Here is a 12069-nt window from a genome sequence, read left to right on the forward strand (position 1 = left end):
GATAAATAGGTACCGCTCCGGTGGGAAGGTAAACGGCGTTTCCGTGCGCTGCTCTGGTTCGCCAGAAGCGGCTTAGTCATGCTGGCCACATGACCCGGAAGCTGTACGCCGGCTCCCTCGGCCAATAAAGCGAGATGAGCGCCACAACCCCAGAGTCGGCCACGACTGGACCTAATGGTCAGGGGTCCCTTTACCCTTTACCTATTGTGCCCAGTAAACTGTAATTGGCTTTTTAATTTTCTGGCTTGGAAAACTGTATGGAAAAGCTCAAAATAACCTCTTCCCTAAAATCTTTTAGTGAAATATCAAGTACCTCTCTGAGAGACATACAGAGAGAGAGAAACTTCACTTACAGTGAAATTAAACATCTACAGGAAGTTTGATTATACATTGGAGGCCGAGGTAGGCAGCTGTTTGCAGGTGGTATATGCTTTACCCCTTAAGAGATGGGAAGACAGGGGTGGTGAATAGTATGGGAACTCACACTAGGGTTGTGGAAAGCTTTCCTACAGTAGATTTGCTGGCTGAGAGTGGAAGAGAATGTTAGTGATGTGCTATTTACTGCTGAGAGAGGAGGTTTGTTCATCAAAGTTCTCTGCCTGAAAGATTTGAACAGATTCCTTTTTCAGGGGGCATCACTATGCAAATCTGTGGTCTAAGAGGGTTGGCTTATGTTGATGCTTTAAGATGTGCGTTTCAGGAAAGCTCAAAAGGGCAAGAAAGCTGTCAAGGGTATTGGAAGAAAAGGAAGATGAAATATTAATCACTTTTGAGAGAGACACACAAGGAGAGAAACTACTTTGCTTACCAGATTAAAACAGTAATTCTGTGGCGGCAATGGTTTGTCAAACAAGTATTTGGGTTTTGTTATTATGCAGAGGAAGAGCCACTTTGTTTTTCTTTTTATTACACTGCTTTACTACTTGCTAAACGTTCCAGGAAGAGATACATTTCAGTAACAAATATAATTTAAACTCTATCCTGGAAAAGTATTTAGGCGCAAGGAAAACAGGAAGGATAATAAAAAGAGATACTTTCTATTATGTAGTGTTGCAATAATAAAGACTCAATAAAAAGGGCAGCTTTTTATAGTATACACCTTGGCCAAACTGTCAAATTTTGATTGACAAGTGCTTGTTTGCAGAATAGGAGCAATGTTTCTCATTTCAATATATAGAGGAACAAAATGTCTGTAAGTGTAATAGCCTCTTCTTGCTTTGTCTCAAAATAGTTCAAACTTCCATTAGCTGCTGAGGAAGAAAGGGGTGCAATGGGAACAAATTTGGAATTGGGAGAGCCTGAAATATAAATACCCACGGTTTGAAGATCCTCACCCACGGTTTGAAGATCCTCACTCCCTTTAGAGTAGGGGCTAGGCCCCTCCAAATTCAGCTGCAGCTCAAAGTGGGCCTCTGCTAGTGTGTCACCCTTGCCAGTTCTTCCTACTTCTTCCTAAACCAACAAAAACCTTAATCTTTGGGAGAGGGGTAACCACCTGTGTTATGTGCTGAAGTTCTCACCCTGGGCCAGCAGGGGGATACTGGAGATAGTTATGCAAATAAGGGATTGGAAGTGACGTTCAGTGATTGGATAGTTTTAGAAAATTGTTACAATTATGTGTACTGGAGCTCTAGATAAGCAGGCTGACTGGAACCCTTCAGCTCAGTTCTGTTCTCTGAATAAACAAGAGCTGTTTGAAGAATCGCTGTGTCGTCTGATATGTTCACCCACAACTTAACAACCTGTGGTGTAGGTTCATTAGAGATAATGTAGGCACTGGTGACCTCTTCTTGATGGAAAATGGAGGTCCTGATCATGCTGAGGGCTGTTATTCCCACTGGGGCTCATAGAATTTACATTTCTTTCTGCCTCTAAAAGAGAAGAGGTTGGGGCAGGAGGAGACTACAAACTTCACGCACGCCAACTAAATTCCAGTGCAGAAGAGACAATGAGTCCTGTCTTGTTCCTAGTGAGCTTTCACAACTGCCACTTCCTCTCCTTCCCAACTGCTGTTATTGTTTTGTCTGGGAAGGGACCAGGGGGAATTGACCAGGATGACTGTCTAAGAGATAAGGATAAACTTTACTGTAAACAGTGCTAGCCATAGACTTCTCTTGAGGAGAGCAGATGAGGTTCAGGCAAAGTGAGCCAATGCATACTCACATGCTACAGTCCAAACTGAACATGTATTAAGCATAATGAATACGATGTCTAGGTTTTGCCAGATATGAGCCACTAAAGCACAGTGCTTATTAAATACTTGTATATCACATGGATACTCCATCTTTCTTCAAATGTCCTTATTGGGGAAGGAGGGCATGCATGGGTGTTTTATTTTTCATCCTTTCTCACCAGCCTTTTAAGATTGGGTTAGAATGGTCATTCTAGGGGAGAATGCTCACTTCTCAAAGATCTCCCGACAGGGCAGGGATTTGAACCTATGTCCCTAGGTCAATTAAAAGCCTTAGAACATCTACACAGTTGCTTTGAGAAAGGAACTTGATAACTTATATTCCTGAACTTGTTTCCCTGCCTAATATCAATGAAGTTATTTCAGAGGACCATAGGGTGGCAACACAAGAATGGTCCTTTACTGTGGTGGCTCCTCTTCTGTAGAATGCTCGCCTGGTGCCATGATTATATATCTTTCAGCACCAGGCAAAAACTTACCTCTATAACCAAGCCTTTGACCATTAACTATCTGTAGCCTTTTGGAAGTGGAGGGATGTTGAAGCAAACAAATTCAATAAATAATAAAATTGTTGTTGTTGTTGTTGTTCAGAATAATTGTGTGTGGGTATCTACCTACCTTCACAGCAATCTTGCCACATCCTGAGATCTACTTTAGGAATTTCATCACAGCTTCCATATCCATGTGGGAACTCAGCCACTCTGAAAACATCACGTTGCACTCTGGTTATGTTGTCGCCATTGTCACACAGAATTCTGGCAAGGGATGCCTGCTTGATCTGAGTCAACTGAGATGGAGTAAACACACCTGGATTCTCATGCCATAACCTATAGTCTCACATAAAGTAAGAATAAATCATTAGACAAATTTCAGTTAAAAAAATATGGATAGAACATTCCATCGGAATATGGGATTAAACTCTGCAATTATCAGGACTGTGGGTGGGAGTCAACTAAGTTGTTGCATGCATGGAACATGGTATGCTTGCACAATGGGACTCCACCTCCACGAATCACCACCGCCTGATGACGAGTATTTCTTAGCTCACCTGCCATTTCGACCCTTAAATGAAAACCCAATGTCAATATATTAAAATATTCCAGTAAACCAGGACTAGTCTGTCCTTCGAGAAGATAGGCAAATCGCCTTGAGCATTAAAATAACTGCAAAATGGTGGTCAGTTACTTACTGTTCTTTGTGAGACATGCACTGAAATGAGCTGACAGTATTTCAATAAAAACCCGCTCCATGTTTTACTTCACTTATATGGTGGAAGAGGGGAGGTTAGCCCCTTTTTTGGTGTTCGTATTGTTAAACAAGTTAATCAGAGACCTGAGAAGCTGTGTTATATTGCTTAAGACAAGGGCTTTTTTCCCCAGCCGGAACTCAGTTCCGGCATCTCTCAGGTGAGTGCCATTGCCATGATAAGGGAGGTGTTCATAGTGAGCTCCAGGACCTCTTTTTCTAGAAAAATAGCACTTTTAAGACCATAGGTAGGCAAACTAAGGCCCAGGGGCTGGATCTGGCACAATCAACTTCTAAATCTGACCCACCCCCAACCAATTCCTACATTTTTACCACAGGGTACTCTTCCTCCTATACTAGCCTGGTATGGTAACTGAAAGACTAATTAACTATAAGAGACAAAGAGGATACACAGTCACTATAGCTGATTATTGTTAAGATGGTGAAATTATTCATTTTGAATTATTTTTTATTTTCTACCAAAACTTACCTGTCCCCATCTCGGAGACGCTTAAACTGTGTGCTCAGGAGACACATCAGTGTTGGTCCCAATCTGCTACCAGGAATTAAATCTTCCACCATAAGAGCAGGAAACAAATCTATGTTCAGTGGTGAACCATATAACCTATTAAAAGTAAGATGAATGATTGAGGATTTATAAAAATGAATTCCAAATATTGTTAAATTTCTCCATAAATATACCATATTTTCTAAATACCATATTATATTAAGGACTGGTTAACTACAATACGAAGTCCCCCCCCCATTTTTTGTAATGTATACAATATCTTTTTTGTTGTTGTTGTGTTTTGTTTTCTACATGTGTACTATTTCTTGTTTCTTCTGTTTTGTGTCTTGTCTTACTCTGTGCACCTAAAATTTTGTATATTTTTCAGTAAAGAATATGAAATAAAAAGTAAAAAAAGGATAAATGATTGAAGATCATACAGTACACACAATTTCAGCCTTATACCACTCTGAAGAATGACAGCTGAAATGTCACACAGTTGGAGGTAGAAAGATGGCAGTCTGGTTTTTACTTTGGTTGCCTTCCCCTTGTGTGTTTATGTAGGACTTAATTTGAGCCAATGCTCCCATTCCCCTTTTTTCTGCACTCGCTGACTGCTTGGATGTGTACAGTGTCGTTCCTTCCCCAGACCGAGGATGAGATCACATCTGTAGGATTAGTCAGCACAGCTTCCAGGCAGGTTTGAGCCCTTATTTCCATTTGACTTCTGAAAGCTGATTTCTAAAGCAAGGTAATGTAAACCTTTGCTGTAACTCAGAAGGTAACCTCCAACATTTTAAACATTAGTTGGTTCAGCAAATCTATCAAATAAATCCATCTATCTAGATAGCACAAAGGCATTCTTAGTTTTGTCTAAGGGCAGTAGTGTCATATGCAAGTTTAAATATGTGTATATAATATATTGACAGACTGCCATGAAATTAAACATTCTGGGTTGTATCCAATGCTGCTGGTTCCTCCTCTTCTCTCTCCTATAGCCCAATCACACACCTTCAAAAGCTCTTCTAAAGAATCAGGAGATCCTCTGGAGCAGATCTGGGGAGCATGCAGGGAGAGGAGGAGGAGAAGGAAAAGTCCTGTTGTGTGAGCAGAAGTGTTGGATACAACCCTTTGAAAGTGCATAACTTACAATTGAGAGCTTTATTGCTTTTGTTTAAAGAAATAAGAATGTTTAGTTCCCACCAAATAAGTACATTTTTATTTTAAGTCACATTTATCTAACACTTTGGGACGCGGGTGGCACTGTGGGTTAAACCACAGAGCCTAGGGCTTGCCGATCAGAAGGTCGGTGGTTTGAATCCCTGAGACGGGGTGAGCTCCCGTTGCTCTGTCCCTGCTCCTGCCAACCTAGCAGTTTGAAAGCACGTCAAAGTGCAAGTAGATAAATAGGTATCGCTCCGGCGGGAAGGTAAACAGCGTTTCCATGCGCTGCTCTGGTTTGCCAGAAGTGGCTTAGTCATGCTGGCCACATGACCTGGAAGCTATACGCCGGCTCCCTTGGCCAATAAAGTGAGATGAGCACTGTAACCCCAGAGTCGGCCACGACTGGACCTAATGGTCAGGGGTCCCTTTACTTTACCTATCTAACACTTACCTCCTGAGTTTTTCTCTGATGTCAGGATTCTTGATTTCATTTTTCAAATCTTCAAACGTGTGAGCCGAAGAAAGGTTACAGTAAACTCTAAAATCGTGGTAAGGTGGTACTCCGTGATCTCTACCTCTTTGAATATTCATTGCGGCCAGATCTAACGCTACTGCCCGAGCCATGGAGAAAAGCCTCTCTGTCAATTCCGTATTGAGCAACTGCGACGTTACACGCATCTTACCAGCGACACCAAATAAACCCCTTAGAAGCGGGTCAATGCCTCCTTCGTTTACAATCCGAAACGGGGAGAAGAACGCTTTATGAAGAGGTATGTGGCCTTGTGGAATAGTCTCAAAGTTTTCATCCAACCGATACAGTATGGGATTGATCAGCGTGTGACCAAACCTAAAAGCGGCAGTTGCAAATTCATTAGTTATTCCAGAATTAATATTGGGGTCGTAACCTTTATATTCGCCAAGCATCTTCAATCCTACCTCTCCCAAAATCTTAGGCAGCCAGTGGCTGTACGTTATGTGTTGCATTTCTGCACCCACAATCTTGCGTGTTTCGTGATAAATTGTATCGCCGTCCCAGTGTGGGTTGAGTTTCAGCAACTCTGTGGCAATCCTGTTGTGTTCTCTGAACCACAAGGTATGCATACTGGTGAGTCCCAGCTGTTCATTGGCGCGATGGTCGCCAGCTAAGAAGCAAGGAATCGGGCTCTCATTCTCATCCCGCATACATTCAGTTGGTGGGCCGGTAGCAAACGGGAGAAGAGGCTTCCCAGATCTCTGCACAATGCCCTGTCTCAGAAGCCCCCTGTGGCTTGCCAAATCTCTGATTTCTTGTGCCTCGTGATCCGAACTGCCATACACATTGGATGCATCGATATAGGAAGTCAGCTGGTTGATTTGTTCTCGTGGGTAAACCGAATTCATGAGAAGGGAAGTCATGCCGCTTCCGCACACCGGGCTGGAACGCACAAAAAACATGCACCGCGCTCCGTTCCTGACTCGAGGGTCGTTGGGCGGCACCATGATGGAGAAACACGGGGGGTCGTTTGTACAAACGGAGCTGCAGTGCTGGCCATCAGAAAACCTGGCTTCACTCAGAGCAGCAACGGTGGAGTCCAGGTCATGGTCTAGGAATTGGCCCCATTGCATCAGCATATGGCTAAACTGGTCGTCAGGGGTTATTGTTTCCGTCCCGATCAGCGTGGTTGAAACCAAGCGTGGCATTGGGAGTGTGTGTCCATTATAACGCCGGTTAGCTCCAATGCCCCTTGGCAAATTAAATCCGTTTTCGTAGACCGACTTCAGCAAGCGTTCAAAGGCTGTCAGGGAGGCCCCCCACATCGGATGCTGCAAGTTATTGCAGGTCCCGTCATGTGTTCTGTATTTCTGGTGATAGCACATATCTGAGCAGTTATTCACGCGCCTATGGGCCGTGCAGCCTGAGAGATTAGCTATCAGATTCAAATACTGTGGGGACACAAGGTCATTATAGTGATAGCCTGAAACAGATAAGAGAGAGAGAGGGACGAATCAAATACTTTTTAAGTCCTGGAAATAAAAATGCTTTAATCAGTTTTAACCATGTAAAATCTACAACACTGATAAACTAATTAGTTGGGGGGCATTTTAAATCAGGGTACTGTGAGTTAAGGGGCACAGTTCTTTACCTTTTGAGGCTCTTTTGGTTCTGGTGTGTTACTGCAATAGGGAACGGGAAAGAAAATATTAAAGATAGCCATTTTCTTTCGGAAAGAAGGCACAGGAGCTATGATGAATGATAGCTTCTGTTTATTATATCATAAGCTAGAATGCTCCCTCTTGCGATATCTCAAAAGGTGTGACATTACTTGATCTATTAATCAACCAGTTGACTTCACACACAGTCATTACTGAGAATACAGGCCCCCCCCTTGAGTACACGAGGAAGTGGGTGTAGGGTTGCAGATCACCTTTAGGAGGTAGCACAAAAATTATTCTTTTCCTAGTAGTATTTTTTTAAAAAACTTACTTAAAGTAATGGGAGACAAGCTACAAATAACTTAATCACAAACTTTTTTTTATTTTAAAAAACTGATCCACCAGTGCCCTTGGTTGCACATAATGCTGGCATAATACAATGTTATGGAAATTAATTTGTGCATGAGCTGCAGCTTCAGCAATTCCTGTTTTGCTTCCTTTGTAGGGCAGGGTAACATACCAGGGAGCAACAGCTCAGGGGTTATGTTTGAATGAGAATTTGCAACCTGTTTCTCTCAAACAAACATCTGTTAGAAGCCAAGGCTTATTCGTAAAAAGCGACAATAAGAAAAAAACTAAGCTCATTTCAGCCGTATCCAGTATGATTGTATTATTGCCAGAATTGTTTGTGAATTATATTTTAAGAATGATTAAAATTATTTTGTATAATATTTAATCTAGAAATGTTAGGATTTTATTCACAACTATACTTGAAAATGGTTTTTTCGACAAGACTGCAATCAAATATATCACAACAGTTCCACACACAAAATGTACATTGTCAAAGTCATGATCTGGATTTGGAGAAAGCAACAAGACAATAAACGACTCAGTATAAATTATCTGTTTAGTCCGAATTATGTGCAGAAATTTGGTAACGTTTCAAAACCATGAAGCACAGAACCTTGTGCTGAGTTCAGGGTTTTGAGTTTAAGTTTTTAGTATACTTTAATAAAACTCACAATTACTCAAAACAGAAGAACTATCCTAAGGAAAAGTATTTCCTTTCACATGATCAACCTGGCTGCAGCAGTTCATTACCTGCCAAGTCCTAGCTGTTCTGCCTTACTAAGATTTTAGTGTAGCTTCCAACTACTTTGCAACATGCCTCAAGCACAGATAACTGCCAAAAACAAGGCCTTGGAGGGATTATGAAATAATTGCTTTACAAATGCGATTTTAGCTTATGTTGATACATTCAGACTAAGGATATGGGTATTCCACCGGGGCAATTATTAGGCGTTGTCAGAAAAGGTGATTACAAAACACGCTTTAAGCAGTGTGGAGATAGAGTTGCTCATATCCTCAAGCAGCATTCCACATTGGAGGGAAAGAAGTAAAAAGTCATATGTGTTTCATTTGTGAAACCCTCGGATGAACCTTTATGGTGCTAAAACATCCTATTTGCATTTTGCTTTCAGAATAAAGTATGCAGTTTGAGAGGAGAGAGACACATTGAAAGAGAAGAACAGGGGGAGGGAGAGAAAACATTTTTTAAAATCCTGCTACATATTATTTTTGAATTTAACCTGTTGTGTAGGTGCTATTTGAGGCACTTACAAAGGTTTCACATACTTCATTCCAGCTCATGGAGTCTACACCACTCCTTTCAGCTGTTCGGTGTCAATGCCATGTGTCAATGGCTATTCCTTCATTTGGGGCACAAACTATTTCAGCCCCAGCCTGCAGCTCAAGAACCCTAGCTTCAAATTCCCAGCCTGTTCCTTCACCCACCGCAACTTTCTTCCCACCCAAGCACTTTATGTTTGTGATGGAACATTTAATTTTACCCCCAAAGCACCTTTTCTGGAGGGAAAATGAAACCAGGTTGCTCACCACCATTGCTTTTCACTTTGCCGGAAGCAGTTTAGATCAGAGACATCTTCCTGGCACAAGACTTTTTTAAAAAAGGTTTCAGATGTGCATTTTATTTATTATATACAGCTAAAACCCTACGCTCAAGATACACCAGCCGAGAGGACAGAGGAGGTGGAGAAGGCCCACTATGCCAAACAAGGAACACAAGGCATGCCACTGTCACAGGTGGTACACTGGCAGAGATGCTCAAATCTAGCAATGGAGCTGGCATAGCTGGGACTGGCATGTCCACACCTGCCAAATCCACCTTTAGAATCTGGCCCTGATACCAACGATGGAACTCACAGGAGGGATACGTTTGCCACTAAACTGATTTGAAAACAAAAACCGCACAACCCACAACTGGCCACCAACTCCTAGTCCCACAACAGAACACAGGACATGGCATAACACACATGACATAACTCTACACCCAGTGACAGCACACAACATCTGTATATAAGCTTCTGCCAAAGAGGCCAAAACCTGGGCAATAAGGCACACAGCGCTGGACTATGCCACTCCAGGCTAATGTCATGCATAATTAGAGCACACAAGGCAAAAGCACTGACTTGTTCCATTTAGGTCAACCATCAGACCATCTTGCACATGTTCTTGAATTAGCTGCAATGTTCTTTCGAATATTTCTCCAGCTCTTGCTTGCTCAATAGTGTAAGGATCTCTTGGGTATCGAAATAAGGCCAGCAGATCATTTGGAGAACGAGGGCGGCTAATAGATGAAAACAGGAAGAAGACATAAAAGTAAAAGGGTAAACAGAGCCATCCAGATGTGTGCGATAAAGCGGCTGTGCCCTTAACACTATGTGCTGACTGGTTACTAATATTAAGACTATGATCTATAAAAGCTCTAATTGTTATTTTAAATCGTCGGCAACAAGTCGTTCATAAATACATACCTTGATTGCTTATCCCCCAAATGGCAAGCAAGAAATAAATAAATAAAGTATCAGCAGCTGACAACTTCACATCGTTTGTTGAGTAAGGACTGCCAAGCATGCTGCACGACCACAAAACGAAACAAGGAGAAAAGAACCCCTTGTTGACACATTTCACTAGATTCACTGTGGACTGGAGTATACAAAATCTAAGAAAATGTTTCCATCACATGCATTGGGCAGGACTCAGCTAATGAGCCTCATCAGCAAGAGCCTTGATAAAGACTTTCATTTGTGCAATGGGGCTTTCCCTTCTCTTCCCTCCCCCAATGTGGCCCACAAAATTGGGTGTTTGGGAGGGAGAGGTCAGGAGAATCCCCAGAACATCTCACTGGGGTGGGAGAAATAGTTCCAAAAAACTTGAGTGGAAAGCTATACATGTGCACAACTGGGATCCTGAAAGTATGCTTCAAAACTTGGGAGAGTTGTTTCCAAAATAAGCTAGTGTTGTTTCAAAAGGGGACAAGTGTACTTTGGCATGAGAACATAGGAACACAAGGAGAGCCCTGATGGGATGGAACAGTGGTCCATCTATTCCTGCATCCTGTTGCCACGGTGGCCAACCAGATGCCTATGGGAAGCCCACAAGCAAGACTTGAGGACAGTAGCACTCTCCCATCTTGCATTTCCAGCAACAGGTAGTCAGAGGTATACTGCCTCAGACTATGTAGGTAGCGTACAGACATTGTGGCTAGCAGCCACTGATGGCTTTGTGCTTCATGAATTTATCTCACCCTACATTAAAGGCATCCAAGTTGGTGGATGTAACTGCAGCCGTAGGAGTGAGTTCTCTATGTGTTCTGCATGAAGAAGTACTTTTGTTATTTAATAATAATAGTAATAGTTTTATTATTTATACCCACCCATCTGGCTGGGTATCCCCAACCACTCCGGGTGGCTTAAAGGTGTAAAGGGGACCCCTGACCATTAGGTCCAGTCGTGACCGACTCTGGGGTTGCAGCGCTCATCTTGCTTTATTGGCCGAGGGAGCCGGCGTGTGTCTGCAGACAGCTTCCGAGTCATGTGGGCAGCATGACTAAGCCACTTCTGGCGAACCAGAGCAGCGCACGGAAACGCCGTTTACCTTCCCGCCGGAGTGGTACCTATTTATCTACTTGCACTTTGACATGCTTTCGAACTGCTAGGTTGGCAGGAGCAGGGACCGAACAACGGGAGCTCACCCCATCATGGAGATTCGAACCGCCAACCTTCTGACTGGCAAGTCCTAGGCTCAAGCATTAAAAACCTACCCATACAGAGCTGCCTTCTAAAAGTTGTGTAATTCTTTATCTCCTTGACATCTGAAGGGAGAGCATTCCACAGGGAGGACACCACTACTGAGAGGGGCCCTCTTCCTGGTTCCCTGTAACTTCACTTCTCACAGTGACGGAACCAGCAGAAGACCCTCCAAGGAGGACCTCAGTGTCTGAGCTGAGCGATGGGGGTAGAGACGCTCCTTCAGGTATGCTGGGCTGAGGCTGTTTAGGGCTTTAAAGGACAGCACCAACACTTTGAATTGTGCCTGGAAACATACTGGGAGCCAGTGAAGATCCTTTCGGACCGGTGTTATATGGTCCCGGCAGCCACTTCCAGCCACCAGTCTAGCTGTTGCATACCAGATTAGTTGTAGTTTCCAAGTCACCTTCAAAGGCAGCCCCACGTAGAGCGCATTGCAGTGGAGAATAGTAGTACTTCCTCTTTTTCCTCCCTCAAATAGTTGTACAGCTTCTATGGGGAAGATTTTGAACTGGTTGGGCTTCTACAATTACTTGGAAACTGGAAAAGCCACATGGCTCTGATTTAGGGAATCGGATACACAGCTTCTGCACTTCCAGTCTCCAAAGAGTCAGCGTGCCTTAGACTAAGCGTTCCCCACCCGCCAGTCCATACAACCAGTAGAAAAATCCCAGAAGCTTAGTTATGCCTCAGTGGGTAAGCATTTTGTGCTACACCAC

The 12069-nt window shown here is 43.0% G+C and overlaps 1 protein-coding gene and 2 long non-coding RNA genes across 7 annotated transcripts in view; 2 read left to right on the plus strand and 1 right to left on the minus strand.

The window, feature by feature from the left end:
• LOC310759829 overlaps positions 1-2881 on the plus strand; it is a 39416-nt gene extending 36535 nt beyond the window's left edge. Inside the window, exons 3-4 of one of the 2 annotated variants that reach the window (XR_014546541.1) lie at positions 299-420; positions 2783-2881. This is a non-coding gene — a long non-coding RNA (uncharacterized lncRNA). Of the gene's footprint in view, positions 1-298; positions 1329-2782 lie in introns of those variants that run through there. The other variant, XR_014546542.1, reaches the window with a different exon arrangement.
• The window catches only part of PXDN (peroxidasin), a 73136-nt gene that overhangs the window by 11038 nt on the left and 50029 nt on the right, over positions 1-12069 (minus strand). For all 3 annotated transcript variants that reach the window (XR_014546464.1, XM_083607052.1, XM_083607053.1), the window contains 4 exons: positions 9731-9888; positions 5560-7063; positions 3927-4061; positions 2810-3018 (listed from right to left, as the gene is read on the minus strand). Coding sequence is in view for 2 of the 3 variants with exons in the window: in XM_083607052.1 (XP_083463178.1) it covers positions 2810-3018; positions 3927-4061; positions 5560-7063; positions 9731-9888 (2006 nt within the window). In the remaining variant the exon portion in view is untranslated. The remainder of the gene's footprint in view (positions 1-2809; positions 3019-3926; positions 4062-5559; positions 7064-9730; positions 9889-12069) is intronic.
• LOC310759880 lies at positions 3972-9721 on the plus strand. 2 transcript variants are annotated; one of them, XR_014546603.1, is made up of 4 exons: positions 3972-4070; positions 4333-4449; positions 4943-5081; positions 8723-9721. It is a non-coding gene; the product is annotated as an uncharacterized lncRNA (long non-coding RNA). The 2 variants fall into 2 exon arrangements; XR_014546604.1 differs by lacking the exon at positions 8723-9721 and having other exon boundaries at positions 4943-5180.

The sequence above is a fragment of the Podarcis filfolensis genome, assembly GCF_964270895.1.
Source record: "Podarcis filfolensis genome assembly, chromosome: 3".
NCBI lineage: Eukaryota > Metazoa > Chordata > Lepidosauria > Squamata > Lacertidae > Podarcis > Podarcis filfolensis.